Source organism: Dasypus novemcinctus, chromosome 14, assembly GCF_030445035.2.
Source record: "Dasypus novemcinctus isolate mDasNov1 chromosome 14, mDasNov1.1.hap2, whole genome shotgun sequence".
NCBI classification, from domain to species: Eukaryota; Metazoa; Chordata; class Mammalia; order Cingulata; family Dasypodidae; genus Dasypus; species Dasypus novemcinctus.
In genome coordinates, this window is record NC_080686.1 from 53,696,729 (window position 1) to 53,717,433 (window position 20,705).

Here is a 20,705-nt window from a genome sequence, read left to right on the forward strand (position 1 = left end):
AATATACTTGAAACATAACAGTAAATTTGGACAGGTAGAGGAAAGAATTGGTGATTTGGAAGACAGTGCATCTGAAATCAAACAGATAATAGAACAGATAAATTAAAAGATAGAAAAAATCCAGCAGGGACTTAGGGATCTGAATGACAACATGAAATGCTCAAACATACACATTATAGATATTCCAGAGGGAGAAGAGAAGGGAAAGGGGACAGAAGGAGTGTTGGAGGAAATAAAAGCTGAAAACTCCCCCATCCTATTGAAGGAAATGGATGTACATGTCCAGGAAGTGTAGCATATCCCAAACAGTATAAATCCCAATAGGCCTACACCAAGACATATACTTGTCTAATTATCCAATGTTCAAGACAAAGAAAATACTGAAAGCAACAAGAGAAAAGAGAACCATCACATACAAGGGAAGCTCAATAAGATTAAGTGATGGTCTCTCATCTGAAAGCATGGAGACAAGAAGGCAGAGGTATGACATAGTTAAGCTGCTAAAAGAAAAAAAAAAAAAACATCCAGCCAAGAATTCTCTATCCAGCAAAGCTGGCACTCAAAAATGATAGAGAATTCAAAATATTCACAGGTAAACAGAAATTAGGAGAGTATGCCAATAAGAAACCAACTCTTCGAGAAATACTAAAGGGAGTGCTGCAGGTTGAAAGGAAGAACCAGAAGAGAGAGAGAGTTGGAGGAGAGTGAAAGAGAAAATAAAAAGAGAGAGAGAAATAAAAACAACATATGACATACATAAACCCAAAGAAAATATGGCTAATGTAATTAATTCCTTGAGAATAATAACACTGAATCTTAATGGATTAAACTCACCAGTCAAGAGACACAGATTGGCAGAATGGATAAGGAAATATGACTCATCTATATGCTGTTTACAAGAAACCCACCTTAGACCCAGGAATCCAAGGATGTTGAAAGTGAATGGCTGGAAAACAATTTTACAAGCAAATAATGACCAAAAAGGGCAGGAGTAGCTATATTAATATAAATATTAAATAGACTTTGAATGAAAAACTATTTTAAGAGACAAAGATGGACATTATATATTAGTAAAAGAGGTAATATTTCAAGAAGAAAGAACAATTATAAACATTTATGCACCTAACCAAGGTCTCTCAAAATACATGAGGCAAACACTGGAAAAACTAAATGGAGAAATAGATGTTTCTACAGTTATATTGGGGGACTTTAATACAACATTATCACCATTACACAGAACATTTTGACAAAGAATCAATCAAGAAACAATGTCTTTGAATAATAGAGTATCTGGACCTAATAGACTTATACAGAACACTGCACCCAAATATAGCAGGATATACTTTCTTCTCAAGTACACATGAATCATTCTTCAAGATAGACCACATGCTAGGCCACAGAACAAGTCTCAATGAAATTATACAAAGTAATTTCTCTGATCACAATGGAATGAAGGTGGAAATCAGTAAGGGCCATAGAAACAGATTAGGCACAAAGATATGAAAGTTAAAATACACACCCTTAGACAAACAGTGGATCGAGGAGAATATTACAAAAGAAATCAGTAACTGCCTTGAAATGAATGAAAAATGACAACACAACATATCAAAACCTATGGGATGCACAAAAGCTGTATTCTTAGCCATAAAAGAATATACCAAAAATTAGAAATTAGAAAAAGAACAACAAACTAACCCCAAAAGGAAGTCGAAAGAAGGAAATAACAAAGATGAGAGCAAAACTAAATGAAATAGAAAGTAAAAAAGCATTAGAAAAAGTTTTTAAAACCCAAAAGCTGGTTCTTCAAGAAGAGCAATAAAATTGACAAACCCTTAGCTAGAATAACAAAGAACAGAAAGAGAAAAAAAGCAAATACACTAAATAAAAAATGAGAAGGGGATATCACCACTGACCCCATAGAAATAAAGAATATCCTAAGAGGATACTTTGAAAAATTATATACCAAAAGAATGATAATTTAAAGGAAATGGGCAAATTCCTAGAAACACATAAGCAGCCTACATTGACAAAAGAAGAAATTGATGAACTCAACAGACAGACCAATCACAAGTAAAGAGATAGAATCTGTCATCAAAAACCTCCCATCTAAGAAGAGTCCAGAACCAGCTGGCTTCACAGGTGAATTCTACCAAACATTGTGAAAAGAAACTAACACCAATCCTGTTTAAACTCTTCCAGAAAATAAAAGTAGAAGAAACATTGCCTAACTCAGTCCTTCATGCCAATATTACCCTAATATCAAAGCCAAACAAAGTTTCCACAAGAAAAGAAAATTACAGACCAATCTCTCTAATGAACATAGATGCTAAAATCCTAACAAAATAATTGCTAATCATATTCAACAACACATCAAATGTATTATACACTATGACCAAATGGGTTTCATCCTGACATTCAACTCAAGAAAATCGATGTAATATACCACATAAACAGATCAAAAGAAAAAAAATCGCATGATCATCTCTACAGATGCAGAAAAAGCATTCAACAAAATATAGCACCCTTTCATGATAGAAACACTGCAGGGGATAGGAATAGAAGGAAACTTTCTCAACATGATGAAGGATATGTAAGAAAAGCCCACAGCTAACATCATATACAATAGTGTATATACAAAAACAAAAGATCTAGAGCTTTCCCTCTAAGATCAGGAACAAGACAAGGATGCCCACTATCACTTCTCCTATTTAGCATTGTGTTAGAGTTGCTTGAACATTTAGGCTAGAAAAATATATAAAACTCATCCAAATTGGAAAGGAAGAAGTCAAAATTTTATTATTTGCAGATGACATGATCCTATACATAGAAAGCCCTGAGAAATCTGCAACAAAGTTTCTAGAGCTTATAAATGAGTTCAGTAAAGTCACAGGTTGTGAGATCAATCTACAAAAGTCAGTAGCATTTCTGTAACTTATAATGAGCAATATGAGGAGGAAATCAAGAAAAAAAATCCCATTTATAATAGGAACTAAAAGAATCAAACACCTAGGAATAAATTTAACTAAAGATGTAAATGATTTATTCACAGAAAACTATACAACATTGTTAAAAGACATCAAAGAAGACTTAAATTAATGGAAGAATATTCTCTGTTCATGGATGGGAAGACTAAACATCATTAAGATGTCTATCCTACCCAAATTGATGTATAGATTAATGCAGTTCCAATAAAAATCGACACAGCATTTTTTACTGAATTGGAAAAAGTAACTATGAAATTTATTTAGAAGGGCAAGAGGCCCTGAATAGCCAAAGATATATTGAAAAAGAAAAATGAAATTGGAGGAATCATACTACCTGACTTTAAAACACTACAAATCTACAGTGGTCAAAACTGCATAGTATTGGCACAAGGATAGACATACTGACCAATGGAACAGTCATCTAATATTCAACAAGGCCCACCAAGCCCACTCAACTGGGAGAGAATGGCCTCTTCAAAAAATGGTGCTGGAGAACTGGATATCCATATCCAAAAGAATGAGAGAGGAACACCATCTCACACCTTATATAAAAATCACCTCAAGATGGATCAAAGATCTAAATATAAGAGCCAAGACCGTAAAAACCTTGGAAGAAATGTAGGGAAGCATCTACAGGAACTTGTAGTAGGAAATGGTTTCATGAACCCCATACCCAAAGCATGACCAGTGGGGAAAAAAAAAAAAAGATAAATGGGACTTCCTCAAAATTAATAGCTTTTGTACCTCAGTGGAGCTTGTCCAGAAAGTGAAAAGACAGCCTACTTAATTGGAGAAAATATTTGGTAACCATATATCTAATAGGAGCCTAATATCCAGCATATATCAAGATAAATATGCCATTTACAATAGCAAATAAAAGAACCAAATATATAGGAATAAAATTTTTTAAATGGGCAAAGGACTTTAATAAACCTCTCCCTAAAGAGGATATACAAATAACTAAAAAGCACATTAAATGACATCAACATCACTAGCTATAAAGAGGGAAATGCAAATGAAAACCACAATGACATATCATTTCACAGTCACTGGAATAGCTACTATTAAAAAAAAAACAGAAAACTATTAGCATTGGAAAGGATGTGGAGAAATAGGAACATTCCTTCATTGCTTTTGGTAATGTAAAATGGTGCAGCCTGTTTGGAAGATAGTTTGGCAGTTCCTCAAGACACTAAGTATAGAATTACTGTATAACCTGGCAATCCCATTGCTAGGTATATGCCTGGAAGAATTGAAAGCAGGGACTCAAACAGATGTTTGGAAACTAATGTTCATAGAGGCATTATTCACAATTGCCAAAAGATGGAAGCAATTTAAGTGCCCATCGTCTGAAAACAAAATCCAACATTCATTCATGATAAAAACTTTCAGCAAACTAGGACTAGAAGAGAACTTCATCTATTTCATGAAGAATATCTATTTAAAAAGCATACAGTTAGCATCATACTTAATGGTGAGAAATTGGACTTTTTCCCTGAGATTGGGAACAAGATAAGGATGTCACTTCTCATCACTCCTATTCAATATCACACTGGAAGTCCTAGTTAACACAACAAGACAAGAAAAGGAAATAAAAGTTATATAGGTTGGAAAGGAAAAAATAAAACCATCTTTGTTTATAGATGATATGATTGTCAATATATAAAATCCCAAAGAATCAAAAAAAAAAAAAAAGAAGAAGAAAAAACCCTCCTAGTACTAATAAGCATATATAGCAAGAATGCAGGATACAAGGCTAATAATTGCTTTCCTATATACCAGCAATGGACAATTTGAATTTGAAATTAGAAATCCAACACCATTTACATTAATACTCAAAAAAGGAAATCTTTAGGTTTAAATATAACAAAATATATACAAGATCTATACAAGGAAAACTAAACACACTGATATTGGAAATCAAAGAAGACCTAAATAAATGGAGAGATACTTTATGTTCATGGATAGGAAGACTCAGTATGATTAAGATGTCAATTCTTCCAAACTTGATCTATAGATTCAATGGTATCCCAATTAAAATCACAAGTTACTTGATGCATATTGATGAATGATGGTACAGTTTGTATGGAAAAGCAAAAGATCCAGAAGAGCCAGCACAATACTGAAGAATAATTACATTGGAAGATTGCCATTACCGAACTTCAAAACTTACTTTAAAGCTACCATGATCAAGGTAGTGTGGTATTTGCAAAAAATAGTCAAATAGATCAATAGAACAGACTAGAGAGTCCATAAATGGACCCATAAATATATTTTCAACTGTTCTTTGACAAACAAGTAAAGGAATTCAATGGAGGAAGGGTAATCTTTGCAACATATGATACTGGAGCAACTGGACAGCCACGTGCCAAAAATAAACCACAAACACACACACACACAAAACAGAATCTAGGCACTGATCTTCCACCTTTCACAAAAATTCCCTCAAAATACATCATATAACTAAAGTAAAACACACATGTATAAAATTTATAGAAGATAGCATAGGAGAAAATCTAGGTGACCTTGGGTTTGGCAATGAGGTTCTAGATATAACTCCCAAATCACAATCTATATAAGAAAAAAAAAGGTTATATTTTATTACATTAAACTTCTGCTCTGTGAAAAACAGTTAAGAAAATTAAAGGACAAACCACATACTGGGAGGAAATATTTGCAAAATACATATCTGATAAAGGATTGTATCCAAAATATACAAAGAACTCTTAAAAACCAACAATAAGAAAACAAAAAACCTAATTATAAATGGGAAAAATGTCTGAACAGAAACTTCACCAAAGAAGATATACAGATGTCAAGTAAACTTTTGAAAAGATGCTCATTATTCTATGTCATTAGGGATTTGCCAATTAAAACAATAAAACTACATTTAGAATGGCTTAAATCCAAAACATTGACAGCATCAAATTCTGGCAAGGATATGGATTAACAGGAACTGTTCACTTCTGGTGGGAATGCAAAATTACACAGCCACTTTGGAAGACAGTCTGGCAGTTTCTCACAATGCTATTGTGCTTCTAGGAATTCACCCAAATGAGTTGAAAACGTATATCCACACAGAAACCTGAACATAAATGTTTACAGTAGCTTTATTTGTAATTGCCAAAAATTGAAAACAACCAAGATGTCCATCAATAGATGAAAGGATAAAAAACTATTAATGAATGTAGTATCATTCAGCAATAAAAAGTAAAAGGCTATCAAGCTACAAGAAGACTTGGAGGAACCCTACATGCATATTGCTAAGTAAAAGAAGTCATATTGAAAAAGCTACATACTATATAATTTCAACTATATGGCATTCTGGAAAAGACAGAACTCTAGAGATAGTAAAAAGATCAATAGGGGAAGTGGGTTTGGCTCAACAGATAGAGCATCCACCTACCACATGGGAGGTCGAGGGTTCAAACCCAAGGCCTCCTGACCTGTGGGGTGAGCTGGCCCACGCACAGTGCTGATGCGCGCAAGGAGAGCCATGCCACGCAGGGGTGTCCCCTGTGTAGGGGAGCCCCACGCACAAAGAGTGTGCCCTGTAAAGAAAGCTGCCCTGCACGAAAAAAGTGCAGCCTGCCCAGGAGTGATGCCACACACATGGAGAGCTGAAGCAGCAAGATGTCACAACAAAAAGAGACATAGATTCCCAGTGCCGCTGACAAGAATACAAGCAGACACAGAAGAACACACAGTGAACGGACACAGAGAACAGACAACTGGGGGGAGGGGAGAGAAATAAATTTTTTAAAAATCTTAAAAAAAAAAAAGATCAATGGTTGCCAAGGTTTCAAGGGGAAGGGTGAAGGGATGAATAAGTGGCATGCAGGGCACTTTCAGGGTAGTGAAATACACTGTGTGATACTGCAGTGGCAGATATATGACATTATACATTTGTCATAGAACTGTTCCACACAAGAGTGAATCCTAATATAAACAATGGACCTTAGTTACCACGAATGTATCAATATTGGTTCATCAATTGTAACAAACGTACTGCACTAATGCTAGAAGTTAATAACAGGCAAATCTGTGTGCAGGTGGCAGGTGGGGGGCAGTAAGGGTATATGAGAACTCTGTACTTCTGTACAATTTTTCTGTAAACCTAAACCTAAAAAGTAAAATCTATTTTAAAAAGACAATAATATTTATGACCTATAGTGAGGGGACAAATTTAAGTACAACCTGATGCGTATAATCAATATTAAGCATCCTAACATGCTAATTTGAGGTTATATACAGAAAGGTTTTTATGTTGCTTAAATTTTAAATAAGAGGTTAGGCTTTCATATGTATTTAAAATATAGTTTATAGTGCCCCTGAATGTCTTTAATTCCTATTATTATTGAGTTTTGCCCTGAATGTCTTTAATTCCTATTATTATTGAGTTTTGGGGTGTTGCTCTTAGAAAAACCCTGGTGATTGACATAAATTACATTCTATGTTCCTGATTAACCTGAGGCAGGAGTAGTTACCTGCCCGGGAGTTGAGCACCATAAGCAGCGTGGGGCCAGGCAGCCTCCTTGAATCCATGACTCTCTCTCCCTGACCAAAGAAGACTGGATCAGGGCCAGGCCTGTGACCCAAGCTCAGGCTGCCAGATTCTCTTTCTTGGGGTTTGTGATAGTCTACAACTAATTGGTTTAATCATCCCATTACCTACGACAGAATTTCAAGTTGGTGAATCCAGCTCTCAGCTAAGTTCGTTCTGTTTCATCTGCCTTTTAAAAAATTTAATTAGGTACCAAAATGAGCAAATCAGGAGAGTTCACATGAAAGTCTGGATCTGTGGCTCTTTCGTTGTTTGCTTTTAAAAAGATTAGGCAACACTGGGATCTCATTCCTATGTGATGGCAGCTACCCTATAGGATAAGACATGTGCTTTCTGGTTCAGCCCAGCTCGTCCCAGGCACCCAGCAAGGTTTTGGTTTATCTGCTTGGTTCCTGTAGGCATTTGGGTTTGAGAACCCTGTCTTCCCTCTCAGGGACCATTCAAACTCAGGAGTTGTGGGATAGCCAAGAATATACGGAAAAATAGAGAAAATCTGTTAAAAAGAGAAAAAGGAGTGAAAGGAAAGAGAAAGAGAATGAATATGAATATGAATATGAAACTAAGAGAAGCTGTAATGAGACACTAAACTATATATTTGGCAGAGATGCCCAGAGAATAAATTTCTGGGGTCTGGGTGCCTTTTAGCTCCTGGTTCAGATTTTGTGGTGAGGCTAGCTGTACCCTCTGCCATTTAGACACCATGACTTTGCTCTGTAATTTTATGACAAATTCCCTAGTTTTGCTTAAGCTAGTTTAAGAGGATATCGATTGCCAGCAGCCAAAGAGCCTTGGCCAAGGCAAGAATGAGAAGGAAAACCAAGATATATAGAAATGTGATGAAAAATTATTTTCTAACAGATGGATAAAATGACAAATTATTTTCTAACAGATGGCTTAGAAAATTTGATCCTGTTTAATCTGAACAACAATCTACTTATGTGCCTTCCTCAAGAAGTCAGCAGGTAATTTTGTTTATGGTGATACTTGGTTAAACATGCCCCACTCCTCCAGGTCACCTGAACGTGCTGTGCCTGGCACAAGTGCTCTAGGGCTTATGCATAGCAAAGAGGGACCTGAATGACTGGGCATGTCACTAATTTTAAGCAGATGATTCCTAAAACACTTCAGAGAAATTAGAAACAGCCCAACTGGATAGTCTAAGTGTACAAGTGGGGCACTGAAACATAAAGTTCTAAAGCCGACTGCGTTGCTGATTTCCCAGCCCTGGAGTACTTAGGGCTTGCTCAGCTATGGAATTGTGGACATTAAATTTTATTTCACATGAGTGTTATAAGCCATTTTGAGCTTGATGGAAAAGGTAATATAAAAGCAAAGGATTTAAAACCAAGATGTTACTCTCATTTAAAAAAAACACACATTTTATTATTGTTAACAATAACAAAAAAATGTAGTTTTCTCTTCTCCTGAACATCTGCACAGACAGGCTGCCATTACAGGGCCTTTCTGGAGCCAGCTGATGGCCTTGACCTTCTGCAAGCAAAACTCCCTCTTGGGATTTTCCTATGACAGATGGAGAGAGAACTCTGTTGGGGTTTACTTTGGAGGCTCTTTTTAGTGCCTCTTGAACAGATACAGATGTATTACAAAGTAAGAGCACACAGAGTTTTGGAGGAAGCTACAAAAGCTATGAACAGTCCTCAAACATAGGGCTTTCTGCAGCACCTAAACTAGATTCCAATTCACTTGTCTATGTCTCTAGCCAATGCATTACGCTTCCCAAATAGACTTTCCTAAGGAAAGTTATGTTTTAAGTTAGAGCAACTAGAAAAAGTATGAATTAATCTAATTTATGTAGAAGAAGAATATTTATAGCAATGAAAATACCAATAGTTATCTGCTTGTTATTTTACTTATTTAGCATACTTTATCCATCAATTTATGCATTGATGACAATATAATTAAAAAGCACCCTTGGAAAATCTGGGGAACTAGGGTCAGGTCATATCTTTCGGCAACTAGCTTTATGGCTTTGAGCAAGTAGTTTAACTGCCCTTGACCTCAGCTTCCTCATCACTAAAGGAAGAATTTTGAAATGAACTTCAGAGTACTTGAAGTTATAACATGTTATGATTTCACAATTTAGTAAACTTCACTCTTTTTGTATACAAAGTACCACATTCAAGGAATTGTATAATCTAATGTGGTAAGTTAGAAAAGTGAACAAAAGCTTTCACTGAAAAAAGGAGGTTTGCAGAATGTATAGGTCCATGCTCTTTTACTGCTCATTCTAGTTTGTCTATATTGTGGCTGGGCCCTAGATATAAACTGAATTGTTCTCCTCCTAAACCAGGATTCCATTTTCTGACACTGGAAAAGTTTCTTGACCTTTCTATACTTTACTGCATTCATCTGCAAAACAAGAAAAACAATAGTGCCTATTTAATAGGATTATTTTGAGGGGGTAAACAAGCTAATCTATATTAGGTATTTGGGGTTCAGCCTGGGACACAGTAAGTATTGTATGAATGTTAGCTCTTATTATTGGCTGTTAGTTTTATTTGAGCTTATTTCTTTTTCCCTCATTGACTCCCTTCCTGAGATAAAAGAGCAAATTATTGGTTATTCTGGGGGAAAAAAAATCAGGCATGAATGACGTGGCATCCTCCTCTTGCCCTGCCAGGAAGAGGGCAGCCACCTTCCCTTCACCTCCAAACGGAAGGCTGGGACTGGTGGGTAGATTTAATGCAGAGGAAGGAGAGCAGGGAGTTTGAGGTGGTCACACCAGCATGATCCATGCCACTGCTGATGTTCTAATTTCCTTCACTCTGATCTCCATGTTTTAGTAATTTGTTCAGAACCTAGGATTGAGAGAGAGTAGTTTTGTTTATTGGCTTGCTTAACCTGCAGAGTATGGTAGGGCTTCAAATCTAACTTGGGCAGGAGAGTTTTACCACTTTATCACTTAACTCTGGCATGGACAGAGCTACTACAAAGGAAGAAAAGGAGAACATGGACATCCTTGGGACAGAATCCATCCCAAAAAAGGAGGGAGAAGGGGCCTAAGGCAACGGTCTCAGTTCTTTCTCCTAATTTGCTGTGCAGGGAAGTTACTCTTCAGCTTACTGGGGAGGATGGAGGGCAGGGAAAAGGTGTAAGTGTCCTTTCTGCTGTTTTACCTTTGGGAGGGTGGAAGCTCTCTCCTGTTCTGTGGAAATGGGAACAGTGGCAGATTGCGACGGTTTGCTCAGTCGGTAGAGGTGGGGTCTGGCTGCGGACGAGGGGTCGGTCCAGCTTTGGATGAGGGGTCGGTCCCGCTTGGGACGAGGGGTCGGTCCCACTTGGGACGAGGGGTTGGTCCGGCAGCAGACGAGGGGTCGGTCTCACAGGGGTTGCGCGGTTCGGCTGACGGGGTCGCCCAGAGAAGCAGGCGACGAACTGGGGACAAGGGAGGCCAGGTCCTTGTCGGGGGCTCTCAGGACTGGAGGGCGCATGGCAGAAGAACTACCGCGGAGAAGGGGTAAACACACAAGTCCAACTTTATTGAGGGAGAGGCAACAGTTTTATAGGGGCTGGGGAAGGCTGATTGGTCGAAGCCACGCCCTGTTCTGATTGGTTGCCGGAGAAAGGTCAGTGGGAGGTACTGGACGGGGGAGGGGTGGTGGTTAGGGATTGGCTGTTGCTGTTGCTGGGGGAAATGGCAGGGTTTAGTGATTGGTGGCTGCTGTTGCTGGGGTAGAGGGCGGACTTGAGTTTCCCGCCTTGTGCCTGGCTGTTGCTGCTGTTGGGGGCGGGGGGAGGGCAGACTGGAATCTTCTGCCCTGCGCCTGCGCAGGGAGAAAGAAGAAGAAGGGTGTTGCCTCATAAGGCATCGTGTGGCGCTATCCGGGAGGAGGGGCGGCCGCGGAAGCATGGCTGCCGAGAAGGGGAGGCTCGAGGGCACTCTGCGCCCATGCCGAGCTCCCTTCAGGGGTGGCGGTGAGTCCGACCAGCCACCCTATTATGGGGGCAGCGGCTTGGAATTAGGCCTACCGCGGCTGCTCCCCTGCCAGGCCAGCAAACCACACTTCAGCCCGAGGGGTGACCGCAGCAGATGCTCGATTCCCACCCTCCTCTTTACTCACAAAAGTGAAAGGTACACACTTCATACTCTCAACAAGACACTTACAATATGCTCTAAGCTCATTTTATTACCAGCAAAACAAAGCAACCCCCACCCCACCCCAAAAAAGGAAAGCCAACTCCCTTAATATAGCAATCCTAAGAAGGGTCAATTATAATAGTGATTATAGCAATGATTTGTGGGGGAAAACACCCTGTCCCTTACCCCACAGGACCTAATTCACACATCTCGTTTACTTCCGTTAAGCCTTGGATCACCTTTCTTTGACCCTGAGTAGTCTCTCTGCACAGGAATTTGCTTTCCATTTTGCTGAGAAATTTGGGTTCCCTCAGTTGCCCTCTTGTCAACCTCATTTTCTCCATTGATCCACTTCTCTTTCCTCTCTTGCTTCCTTATTTTCTCTCTTTACCTTCATAGCCAAATTTCTCTAAAGTGCAGTCTATTGCTTTTGCTTCCTACTTACCCTTTATAAATTCTCTTCTTCCTTTCCATTCTACTGGATATCTTCTTCAAAGATCATTAGTGTCTTTTAAGTAACCAAATCTAATGGTCTTTTGCTGTGCTGAATAAAAATTACATAAAAAACATGATTGTGCAATTAAGTTATTTTTGACAAGTATAAGCACCCCAATAAAATATAAAACAATAAAGCATAAAACAATAAAACATTTCCCTCAACACAGAAATTTCCTCATCTACCCTTAGAGAAAATTCATACTCCCATAGGCAACCTATTCTGATTTTTACCTCTATAAATTATTTTTCCTGTTCTAGAACTAGATGAATGGAATCATACGGTATATACTCATGTATTTCTTTTGATCAACAAAATATTTTTGAAAATCACCATACTGTTGTACTTATCTGTACTTTATTCTTTTATGTTTATGCTGAGTAGCGTTTCACTGCATGATTATACTACAGATTATGTCTTTTCTCCTATTTATGGACATTTGGGTTATCCCAGTTACAGGTTCCTTGCTAACCTGGTTTTTCTACTTCTATATCTATGACTTCTCTGGCTGCCTTTCTTTGTGCCAAATGCTCACATTTCCATCTCTCTCTTTTCTTTTAGTCTTTGTCAATCCCATCTAGTCACATGACTTCTACTAGTTTGTCTAGCGTCTGCCCCCAAATCCTATTCACTTAGTACTGATCACTCCTTAACCTCTAATCACCTAGTTCCAACTGCATAAGCACATCCTCTCCTTATTTTGCTATTTCAATTTGAACACACTTAACCTTGCATACACTGTATATCTTCACTCTTAACTTTGCATGCACATCCATCTGCATTTGAATCTTGACACTAACTGCTAATGGGGTAATTTGGGTGAGTCATATATTTACTGTCTCTGATCTTATTGTAAAACAAAGGCAATGATTACAAACTCAATGTTGTGCTGATAATTAAATTTAATGCACAGATATTTTAGCATATCCTTAGTAGTGCCAATTTTGTTTGCTTCTTTGCTCTAATATTTTCTCAGCTTACTATTCCTTCTTGTTGCCTTAATTTTACAAGTTCTATTATTCTGGATCAAGTTCAACATGCCAATTCTTCCAAAATGCTTGTTTTAATAAGCATTTATTCCAAAATAATTTGGTGTCAGGAATTCCTTGACACCAAATCTGCAACTACAGAATCAAATTTCTTTAATATTTCTCCCCCTGTCTTATGAAATTTCTGTCCCTATTTTATGGCTCCATCTAATATTTCCTTCTAGACCCATGATATGTATAAGGGCAGAACTTTTGGCTTTTATACCTTTGTATCTAAGCAGTGCTCACACCTATTTGTTACTGTATGCGTATGTGTATATGTATGTACATAGAGTGAAAATAGAATTTTATTATTTTAACTCTACGTTTTGATTATATAACATAATTTAAAAATAATCCAGCTCATTTTAAAAGATCTTGAAAAATAAATTACAGTGAAGACTTTTAATGTTTGTATGTTCTCAGTAGTTGTGAAGACTTGATTCAAGTAAGGTTCAGATAGGCTGCAAAAAATAAATTGATACCAAAAGCACAGAGAGATTGAGAGTTGATGAGTTTTGTTTATTTGTTTCATTTTTGGCTTTTAGTAGTATTATTATTACTGGAATAATGAAAATGCTCTAAAATTATTGAAATGATAAATGTGCAACTATGAGATTATTTTCAATACTACTGATTGTATATTTTGAATGGATTTATGTTTTATTAATATGTATCAATAAAATTGATTTGTTAAAAAATGAATGATACACACATAGCTTCTGCTATGTGGTGTCTATACGATGGGTTTTTTATTGTGCATTTTATTCATATACCTTGTTTATTTCTTAGATTAAAAAGCCTTACATATTTGAGTGTAAATTATAACCAGCTAACAAGCATTCCTAGAGAGCTTTGTTTCCTTGAGAACCTTTCTGAACTTCAACTTAACTACAATCAACTCAATTGCCTACCTGAAGAGATTAAGTTCTTGAGGAATCTCCAGAAGCTTTTTCTGGTCAGGAACAACATTGCTTGTTTGCCAGAGGTAAGCAACATGTGGAAAAAGAAGTTTTTGTTGTTGTTGTTGGAAAGGAACTCATTTGAAAATGATGGGGGTGGTTGTAGAATAGATTTGGGCATCTGAGTATAAGCCTTTGAGTATTTGTCACTTGTTTTCCCTTAGGTTAGAGATAGTTGATTTCCAAATCCTTATGGGAGAGGAGGACAGTTATAACTTAAATTGTTCCACTTAGCTAGAGCTGCCAGATTCAGCAAATAAAAATGCAGGATGCTCACCTGAATTTGATTTACAGATAAATGGCAAATAATTTTCTAGTATCAGTATGTTCAAATTATTGCATGGGGCATACTTTGACCAAAAAAAATCATTATTTAACTGACTATTAAATTTTAGTGAGTGTCCTATATTTTATCTGACAACCCTATATATATCACAAGATATAAGTGTTTTATGGCTGTGGAATATGTGCTGGATATTTCCCTTCTTCCTCCATATCCAATCTCCATCTTTCTCCAACCTTCTCTGTGCTTGGGAGACTGAGCTGTATAGGCATAAAAAGTTACTTTGTCCTTTGGCTTTCTCTTGGAAATGGTCAGTGGGAGGCACTAGCAGGAAAAGAAAGGGCAGGAAGGGAGAGAGTACCAGATGCTATTCCCCTGGGGTTCTTCCTTTCAGATTCTGTGAGTGGGGTTAGGGTCTGGAGTGGATCCTATTAATTAAAGCACTCCAAACTCCAGCTCAGCATCTGCTTCCGGAGACCCCAACCTGTGTGGACCAAAGAGGAAAACACAATTGGAATGACTAAAGAGTCATATCATCTCCCTAGGGAGAGTTTTTGCTATCAAAACAAGAGTAACATTAGAGAAATATTTCTACTGCCCTTGGAAACATTTAGTATATCATACCTTTAGTTTTCACATTTTAAAAAGGTTTCTGATATTTCTTTTAAAAAACAACAAAAAACAAAAACAACCCCACTCAGCCTTGCTTGCTGGTAGAAATACCAGACAGCAAATATATCATAACACCCATGTGGTGACATTGGGCATGAAAATAGACAGTAACAGATTTTATTTACTTTCTGAAGAAAGAGTTGTGTTAGCACAGTGCTAACTATGAGGTTGCTGTCATAATGCTGGTGGAATTGTGAAGAGAGACAATTTTCCAGGATTACACATTTTCTGTTTCTCGAAGTTCTTTCTATTATAATGATAGGTAATTGATGCCCATTGAGTGTTCACTACATTTTAGGACCTTTAATTAGCACTTTCCAATTAGTAACTAATTTAATCCATTCAACAACCCTATGATGTAGAGGCTTCTAATAGCATTTCCATTTTACAAAAAGGGAAATTGAAGTATAAAAATTGAAAAACTTGACCATAGTTACATAGCTACTAAGTATGAGAGGTGGGATTTGAACCCAGAAGTAATCTCTTAGCCACCATGTTATGTTGCCCTGGGGTGGTCAGAGGAAATGAAGATTTTAAATAATCTGACTATCCAGGACATAGTCTCTTCTCACAGAGAATGTACTAAATTGACCCATGTGTTAGAAAAGGTGGTCACCTCCATCAAGTTTGAATTTAAGTGAAACATTCATGACTCTAAAATACAGATTTTTTAAAAAATTTCTCTTTTGTTTTCTGCCACAGGGACTTTGTGATCTTAAAAACTTAAGAGTCCTAGACATAGCTGGAAATATTATTCAGATATTTCCACCAGGAGTAAGTAGAGTCAATTTTCTATTATAATTGAAAATTAATTTTGTTTATGCTATTGGGAATAGAAAAATATGGCCAACCAGTAAAACCCGTAGTGATTGAAAACTTGAGTTAAATAAATGACTCAAAGATTTACTTTGTTCTAAAATTTCAAAACCAGTTTTCCCCACTCCTTCCTTTGTTTTCTATGCCTGCTGACCTATTTTGATGTGAACTTTAATTGCTATCATAAATATTTTAAAGTACCAGTTATGATTAAATGTTTTTGTTATTCTACACTGATTTCAGATTTTCTGAAAATATTATTTTCCAGAGCATGATTTTTTATCCCTTGTATTTAATCCAAAGGTGACACTTTAGTAAGTTGTTTTTAAGCCATAAACAATGAAAAGTGTACTTTTTTCCCACTTGGAAATAAATTTTGATTTTGCTTTTTTCGAATAGTTGAGAAGCAGTTGGTCTTGGCAACTTCTAACTTTTGGGAAAGAAATTGAAGTATTTCATATTTTATTTTAAAATCTGAGCAAACATGTTTGCATATGCAAGGTAATAATCAGAAGCCCATCAATCCAAAAGGTGCTTAATACATAGTTGTTGCTATTAATTATTTTTTCTCTGACTGATTTGAGGTTTCAGTCCTTTTGGCTCACTAGAACAAGCATTTATAGTGAAGATGGTCAAATATGAAAAAATAAGGATAATGTCTGTATTTTAGGAAAAGTATAAAGTTTTGAAAGTTTAATAAGCTTAGTAAGAATATTAATAGTTTTATTAATATTGACTCTCTAAGATTCTATTCATCCTTTAGGTCTGTTCATCCTGTAGTTCAACTCTTTTGCCCTGTGATTCCTTCCCTGACTTCCAGGCTCTGTCTCTTCCATGGTGCCATTGTAGGGTATGCGAGAATAACTCTTTCGAAATACTTCATTTGACCTCTATGCAGTTTCTTGAATTTCAACTCAATAAATTGAATAATATTCAATAAATACTTATTAAATGAGTAAATTTAAGTAACCTCCTTAAATTACATTCAGTATGAACCCTAGGTGCACCATTGGTTTACTCTTTCTTCTACCAAGTAATTCTGTACTTACAACTTTGATAAAACATTAATTCAGGTACCATTAATTCAGAGTAATTTTGGCAGGATCTAAGCTGGTTTTACTTTTTGTAATGTCTAGTTCAGAGTTTCTAGTAATTAGTCTGAAATAAGATATTCTTTGAACTCATCCTAGCTTTGGTCCAACTAGTACACATTAAATGAGTTTTCCACATTTGATAGATGGAGCAACCAATGGGGCAAGTGATGAACATGGAGAATAAATAGCTGACTCTAGGTCATGCTGTGATTATCAGTGATACATAAGCATCAAAATAAAGGTAGTTAACTTTAACAACAATTAGACCATGTTTTTAGGAATCAGGGTAGTATAGAAATGAAGAACATGGACTGAATTTTCCTCAGGATTTTTATATAAGAAAGTACATTAAATGGAGTTCTGCATTAAGATAGTAAGACAATGGAACAATTATAAATGTCATATGCATTGAATCAGAGTTTTTCTGGATTATGTAACTATTAAGAACAATGCTCTCATTATCACATAGAGAATTAGTTGTTTTAGAGAGGCATTAGTTTTTTATTATCATGTAGTCAGCTCTAATAAATTGGGATTTTAGTTTCTTTCCTTAGCTTTTATTTCTTTCCTTGATTTAAACTTTCAATTTAAAAAAAATTTACAAATTATGCATTCTTCTAAAAATTTCAAGCAATACAGAAGTACATTATAAAAGTGAAAGTTTCCATTCTATGACCACTCCATCACATTATATATGGATTAGTTTCATTTTCTTCATTATATTTAATTTCAATGTATGAATTTCCTTTTTAAGGAAGTATCATTCAAATATTCAAAAGATGTCATGAGTAGCAGAATGGTGGAGAGAAAGCAAAACTCTGTTGCTGAACTTCATGATCTTATATATCATTGAGTAATTTAAGTATATACTCAGTGACTCAGATGAAATTACTGGATATCCAATTCTTAAGACATGTCAAAATTTTGAGAGTTTGCAAGTGTCCTGTGCTTCATGGATGTATTAGTCAGCCAAAGGGGTGCTGATGCAAAATACCAGAAATCTGTGGACTTTTATAAAGGGTATTTATTTGGGCTAAAGCTGACAGTTATCAGGCCATAAAGCATAAGTTACTTCCCTCACCAAAGTCTGTTGCCACATGTTGGAGATGGCTGCCAACGTCTTCCAAAGGTTCAGGCTTCCTGGATTCCTTTCTTTCAGGGGCTCATTTCTCTCTGGGCACATCTGCTGTGCTCTCTCCATAAGGCCAGCTATAGACTATTAGGTGTCTCTCTTCCCAGGGCTTCTGCCGTGTCTAAGGAGCCGTATCTATTCCTTTCTTTTCTTCTCCTGTGTGTTTACTTTCTGGGCTCCAATATCAAAATCCCAACCTCCCTTCTCTTCCCTGCAGTTTCTTTGTGGGTCCCCACCCACCAAAGGGGCAGGGATGCCATATTCTACTGACGTGGCCCAATCAAAGCCTTAATCATTATTTAATCAAGTAAAAGTAAAACTTCTAAATCCAATATAATCTATTATGCCTGAAGGAACAGACCAGTTTACAAACATAATCCAATACCTATTTTTGGAATTCATAAACAATATCAAACTGCCACAGTGAGTGAATGAGGATACTATAGATTTAATTTAAGATAATTGTTTTCTTTCCAATCATTTAACTCTCCAGTCTTCACATATCCTTTTATGAAAAGCTTTTTTCTGATTATCAAGTAAGTTGTTCATTATGTGAAATCTAAAAAGGAAAAGTAGGTAAGGCAAGGCAAAGTAAAGTAAGATAAGGTAAAGCAAGACAGGGAGGGAGGAAGGAAGGAAAGAAGAAGCAAGATGTAAGCAAGTTGCCTTTAGGTTTACTTCCTATAAATACTTGTTTTTTCCTTTAAGCATCTCATTTTTTATATATGCCCTTTAGAAACAATAAAATTGAATGCATATTATTTGTGGAAGTATGTATCTTGCTTTTTTACTGCGTATAGTATTATGTATCTTGCTTTTCACTTAACATTATATATAGAACATTTTTATTAACATATATTCTTCAATGATGTGATTTTTAATGACTAGATACTCTCCTCCCTTCTCTTTATCATATTTTTGTTTTTTTCACTTTTTTATATATTGTTGCAATTGGACTTAGATTTTGAATGAACAAGGTTCTGAAGAAAAGGATGATCTGAAATAAAATGTCTTTTATTTGCATCTTGTTTTGGGAACACAGCATTTCTATAATATGACTTGGGTGGACAGTGGTCAATGAATGTATGGAAACAGTGCCTCTTGTTCAGATAGTGCAGAAAACAAAGCTTGGGTAGAACAAGGAACTTAAGTACTTTATTTAGCATCTATCTGTATAATAAATATAACTCTGCTCTCTGGTTCTTACATGAAAATTAAATCCAGCAAACATTTATTGAGTACCTATCTGTGACAAACTCTCTTTAAGTGCTGGGTTTGAAAATTTGAAGAATTCCTACACTCAGGGAACTCTGAGGAGGCAAGTAAACAAATATGAATGTTACCCTGTAGGAACTTTGAGATTTGAGTTTGAAGAAAGCTCTATAAATTGAAATGGGCCCTAGAGAGATCATACTGAAATTAAAATTAAGAAAAAATAAATAAAGAAACTGGCATTAGCATAGAGAAAAAGGAAGCTGGTAGGGGTAGGTGGTCATTTACTAGTTGCTCTCAAAATATGAAAGAGAAGAGTAACCTGTTGCCTTCATAACTTTTCACAATGTAAACAAACAAACAAAATCCCTATTTATTTGTCGCAGAAAGGCTTTAGATAAATATCATAATGAGATTTCTGAGAAGAAAGGGTTACTAACCTCTTTCTGTAGATTCTGAAAGAAAGGGTAGAAAACTCAGTCTGTGAAGTAGTTTTGATTCAGTCCTTTGAACAGGGAGAAAAGTAAACTACAGAGTTCTTTAATTCCCTTGAAACAATGATTGTGTTTCTTATAAACAAATATCTTCTTTCTCTAGCTCCTCTTTCCCTTGGGAGCCCAGTTATTATTCAAACTGCAATGCTTTGAAGAAAGCATTGATCTGACAAAAGTGAAATAAAACTTTAATGATAATCACCAAGGACATAATGAGGTTTGCCTCTGATGTCAAGTATGTAACAAAATATCATATATAAGACACTGCAGACCTAACAGAAAACAATTACATTTCTGTAATATTCTAGGACAGAATTCTCCAATAGCCACATATCTAATAGCCTGACCTATTATAGCTGCTTTTCAGATTGAGATATGACATTAAAAGCTATCTTTTCAAATCAGTACTCTGCAATTATCTAGTAATTTGCAAGTTTGCAAAGTAATTTTGAATGTTATCAAATTTATTTGATATTCAATAGCTTTTTTAAAAACATATTTTTGATAGAGAGGTTGTGAACCTACGAAACAGTCATGCACATGTGTGGAATCCCCATGCAACATCCCTCCACCAAAACACTACATTGTTGTGGAACATTTGTTACAAATTATAAGAAAATATCATTAGATTATTACAAGTAACTATGGTCTATAACATACATTTGATGTATTTTCTCCATACCCCCCTATTATTAACACATTACATCTTTTTTATTATTTTTATTTTTAAGGAAGCTTTAGATTATATAAATGTTATATCAAAAATGTAGGAGATTCCCGTATACCCCACCTCCTCCCCCTCCCACACTTTCCTCCATTAATAATACCTTTCATTAATGTGGTACATTTGTCCTTTGTTACAATTGATG

The 20,705-nt window shown here is 36.1% G+C and overlaps 1 protein-coding gene across 1 annotated transcript in view; it reads left to right on the top strand.

Annotated features, from left to right (window-relative positions):
* The window catches only part of LRRC69 (leucine rich repeat containing 69), a 113,666-nt gene that overhangs the window by 28,655 nt on the left and 64,306 nt on the right, over positions 1–20,705 (top strand). The window contains exons 3-5 of the mRNA XM_004474735.3: positions 8,438–8,510; positions 13,964–14,159; positions 15,791–15,862. Of these exons, the coding sequence (XP_004474792.1) occupies positions 8,438–8,510; positions 13,964–14,159; positions 15,791–15,862 (341 nt within the window). The remainder of the gene's footprint in view (positions 1–8,437; positions 8,511–13,963; positions 14,160–15,790; positions 15,863–20,705) is intronic.